The 4,831-nt window shown below is 41.9% G+C and overlaps 1 protein-coding gene across 1 annotated transcript in view; it reads right to left on the bottom strand.

Annotated features, from left to right (window-relative positions):
• Positions 1 to 213: 213 nt before the first annotated feature.
• The window catches only part of LOC114046893 (multivesicular body subunit 12B), a 327,435-nt gene continuing 322,817 nt past the window's right edge, over positions 214 to 4,831 (bottom strand). Inside the window, exon 10 of the mRNA XM_027867501.1 lies at positions 214 to 901. Coding sequence (XP_027723302.1) covers positions 893 to 901 — 9 coding nt within the window. The 3' untranslated portion in view covers positions 214 to 892. The remainder of the gene's footprint in view (positions 902 to 4,831) is intronic.

Here is a 4,831-nt window from a genome sequence, read left to right as displayed (position 1 = left end):
AATTTTTACATCTTTCAACAAAGTAGGCAGGGAAGTGGAACCATGTGAAAGGGCTTTTGAAAAGAAGGATTCAGCACCACTTGGCTCCTTTATCTCCGAAATCTTCTCCCCTACCCCATGGGGCAGAGTTGAGAGTTTAGATGGGCTTTATTCCCCTTCTGTCCTCGCCCCACCGCCCCCCACCCCCACCCCCATTCACACACTTCCCAGTTCTGAAGCCCAGCTCAGCCGCCTTTGCCAAAGGTTCAAAGTGTTGCTGGCAGGCCTTGCTGCTGAGGAATACAACAGCTTATTCCAGGGAGGCATGAGCTGACTCATTTCGAACCCCAAACACTGCTCACTGATGTGGTCATCTTGTTAGTCATGGAAATCCCAGCTTATTTCTATTTATGCTTCTTTCAACACTTATTAGACAAGAAGTGAAAGGTTTTACATTAAACTGCAAAAGATGTTTTTGCTCCCCAGGGCCAGGCCAATCAGCTCCATGGCTTATCAATCATTTCAAAGGTATTTTTTTCCAAAGGAGATGTGGGGTGGAGGGGAGAGTTGAAATTTCCCAAAGCAGGAGAATTTGTAATGGAACGAAGGAGGGAGGGAGAGAGGGAGGGAGGAGGGCAGGGACAGAGGGAGAGAAACAGAGCATGTGTCTAATCCACTGGGACCTTTACTTTGGCTGGGTTTTTGCTGGAGTTGTGTGTGTTTCCTTGTTCGTAACCAAACGAAAGTTATCGAGGGTTACAATTTGGGAGGCAATGACATCGTCTCAGAAAAATGACCAGGATCAGCGGTTTGGACAGTGGGTAGAGTTCAGCAATCAAATTTCTTTGTATCCTCTTCTCGACACACCAAAACAAGTAACACTTCTCCATGCCTTCAGTGAAGTGGCCCTCCTTTAAAAAGCCTGCAAGAAGGAGTTGTTTAAGGGAAGAGGTTTTTATGTAGCAATCAAAAAAAAATGAAAATCCGAGCAACTCAGTTCTTTGAAGCACTTCCGTCTTTTATCATTTCACAAGTGGCAGCCTAGAAAGAGAACTGGAATCACAAAACTTAGTTTCATGACTTGGCTCTTGGTTCTTAGCTGTGCGATGATGGGGCAAGTCACTTGGTCTCTCTAACCCCAGCATTCTCATCTGTAAGATGGGGGTGTTGAATTAGATAGTTTTTAAAGGCCCTTCTAACCCTAAGCTTTTATGTTCTAAGGTTCCCTCCAGCTATAGAGATCAGTGTTCTATGAGTCCTTCTAGATCCAACCCTTAATTTGGTTTCACTGTGTTCTAAAGTACCGCCTAGCTCTAATGTTCTATGTTCTAACTCTCCATGTTTTAAAGTTCCTTCCAATTCTGACATTCAAATGTTCTAATGTTCCCTCTGGCTTTCACACCCCCGTAATCTTATGCTGTTTGCCAGTTATGAGCTGCCTTTTAAATTTAAGCTGTTTTAAATCTCTGACGAGAACTGGCCTGGTTTTTGAACCCTTGAAATAAACAACGTAATGGCAACTCCCATCAGCCTGCTCTCCTCTCTCTCTTGCCCAACCTCTCTAAGCACCAGTGAACTGAAATTTCTGTTAAAACGTTCAGAGAGAAATGGTAAACCAGGCAAAGGCTGCTGAGATGCACAATGTGCCCCAGTGAATCCAGGACTGCTGAGAGTGGTGTCTGAAGTTTGTCTGACCTAGGCAAAAGGAGCATAAATAACAAACCCCCAGTAAGAGAAATTCCAGTCTCAAGGGACTATGCTAAGAGGTCGGATGGGAATGAGATCTGAGTTCACGCAGTCAGACCATGGATCCCAGCTTTGAGTTCTGGTGATGGTGGTAATTGTGGGAGTTTCACTGGACTGTAATTGTCTTGTAAGACTCCATTGTAACTCTGGGGATAAACAAAGTTTTACTTCACTATTCTGGGAGCAGAGTTGGATGAAAATTATCAAAAACCAAATTACAACTAGATTGTAAGCTCCATGAAGGCAGGGTCTATGCCTTACTCATCTTTGTTGATGACAGACTAATCTCAAACTAAGTCATATTTCACTTAAGAGGTAGTATGGTCCAGTGGGAAAAGTCCATGCTTTGGAGCTAGAGAAGCTAAGTTCTAATCTTTCCTTTGCCTCTTACTACCTGTATGACACTGGGCAAGTCATTTATCCTCTCTTGACCTCAGCTTCCTCATTGGTAAAATGAAACGGTTAAACTAGATGGCCTCTGAGCTCCTTCCAGCTCTAAACTGGTAAGCCTATGAAACGGAGAAAAGAGAAGTCAGATTATTGACCCAAGGTCATATGGCCTAGTAAGGTAGGACTTGAACCCGTATCTTCTGAGTTGTATCCATCCCCATCTCTAAGCACCTGGCGTAGAGATTCACATAATATTTCACAACTATTATTCATTATATCCTCACAACAACTGAGTGCCTATGTGCGCCTATACATACACCCACATATCTATACCTCTACAACTATATAGCTATACATACCTCTATACATAACTATACATCCACATACACCTATATGTCTATAAATCCACAAATACCTATATATACCTATATATCCATACATATTATATAGGCGCACCTATATATTTATACCTTTACATAAGTAAATCTTTAACTACAGTGGTATGTGTATATATATGTATATATGTAAATATCATGTATATAGGTGTCAATCTAGTATATATCTATAGGTATGTATGTATACACATACAAACATACATATACATATATATGGGTACACACACATATACACACATACATACATAGGCAGTATAAGAATTGAACTAATATTACCCTGAGAAAGCTGAAGGTCAAAGCCATTTTATCCAAAGCCACACAGTGGGTGAGGAACGGAGTCAGCATCCATAGGGACAGAAAACTGGATTTGGAATCAGGAAGGTTTGTGTTCAAATCTTTCCTCTGATACTAGCTGGGTGACCTTGGGCAAATGACTTGACCTTTCTGAGCCCAAGTTTACTCTTTACCTCCCCAACTCCTGATGTGATGCCTAGCAAGACCAGGATTGTAACTCTGACATCCTGGCTGTGTGATCCTGGGCAAGTCATTTTACTTTATAATATCACTGCCACTCACAACTCTCCAAGGCTCTAAGATTCAGACCAGTGCACTGTCTGCATCAGGAGGGGGAGTTCCCTACAGTCCAGAGGTATCAAACTCGAGGTCTATAACCACAAGCTGCCAAAAACTCTAGGGTGAGGCGTGAACCAGATGAAAATACAATGGGGAAATGTTGAAGAAAACAAATAAAAGTACAATAAAACACAGATAATGTTAATCTGTGGTTTTCTAAGTCAATGTGCTGCCTGCAAAGATCTGTTTCTATTTGAGTTTGATACCGCCCGTAATGAAATAAAGGTAGAAAAGAGCTTCAGCTGGAGGCACCCTTTAGAGGTCTACACTTCATTTTTACAGATGAGTGAACTGAGGGAGGCCCAGAGAGTTTAAATGACAGGTCCATGGTCACAGCTTCTAAGTGTTTTGGCAGATTTGAAGCCCATCTTTCAGACTCTATGCTCTATACTGTGCTACCTTTTTAAATCACAGGCCTTGTACCGAAACAAAAACAAAAGTGAGCACAATAAAACCTGCAGCATCTACCTCACAGGGTTGGTGTGAAAGTCCAGTGAGATGACATGTATGATGTGCTTTTTAAACTCTATTGTGCCATATACACATCAATTATTCTTAACTCATTTCTTCTGATTTCTAATCTAGTGTCAACTTATACCCAAACCATACTACCTCTTTTTTTTTCTTTCTTTTTTTTCATATGAGGCAACCGGGGTTAAGTGACTTGCCCAGGGGCACACAGCTAGTGAATATCATGTATCTGAGGCCAAATTTGAACTCAGGTCCTCCTGATTCCAGGGCCAGTGCTCTATCCACTGAGCCACCTAGGTATTCAGTAAATGTATATGGAGCTGAATTAAGACCTGGAATTATAAAGCTCTAGAGCTAAAAGGCACTTTAGAAGCCACCTAGCCCAAATTTCTCATTTTACAGAATGAGGAAGCACAGGGTTATTGACTATTCTAAGGTCATAGCTTAGTAAGGATGGAGGGGAGACAAGCTAGGATTAGAACCCAGGGCTGCTAACTCCAAATCCTGTGCTTTCATCTCTAAACCAAAAGTGTCAAACAAGGGTGGCCATGGACAAACATACCCAAACATACCCAAGTGTGGTCCAAACCAGATTAACAAGTAATTGAGAAATATTTAACAAAATAAATTGAAATACAATGAAAACACGGGTCATATTAATATGCGGTTTTCTCTAAATCACCATGTGGCAGGCAGGCATCCTTCTGTATGGCTGAGTAGTCCCCATTTATATAGGCATTTGATACCACTGGTCTACACCACACTGTAAGACTTAAAGATTCCCTGTGTGGGAAAGAATAAAGACATTCAAGTGGACTTTTGGATGCACTGGATTTTCAGTAGGAGTCTGACATTCCAAACTCAGTTCAGCTAATTATTTGCTTTGTGACAATAGGAAAGTCACTTACTTTCTCTGGAGTTCAGTTTTCTCTCTCTTAGATAAGAGAATTTATTGGATGATCTCTAAGCCCCCTTCTCATTACATATCCACAGATAGTGTGACCTTGGAGTTTGGCTCTGGAGGAGGCCTGGGAAGGGCAGTTAAGGCAGAGTGATAACCAGGAATTTAGGCACCTGATACAAGCACTATGACTCATTCATTCCCTGAATAAATGGAATAAAACAGACTCTAAGTTGCCAGGGTATCACCAGAGACCCCAGGACAGTGTGCGGGAAGGGGTGTGTGTGTGTGTGTGTGTGTGTGTGTGTGTGTGTGT

Source organism: Vombatus ursinus, unplaced genomic scaffold (assembly GCF_900497805.2).
Source record: "Vombatus ursinus unplaced genomic scaffold, bare-nosed wombat genome assembly UNPS02014786.1, whole genome shotgun sequence".
Lineage (NCBI taxonomy): Eukaryota > Metazoa > Chordata > Mammalia > Diprotodontia > Vombatidae > Vombatus > Vombatus ursinus.
The sequence above is the reverse complement of the archived record's forward strand: the minus strand, read 5'-3'. Positions and strand labels throughout refer to the sequence as shown.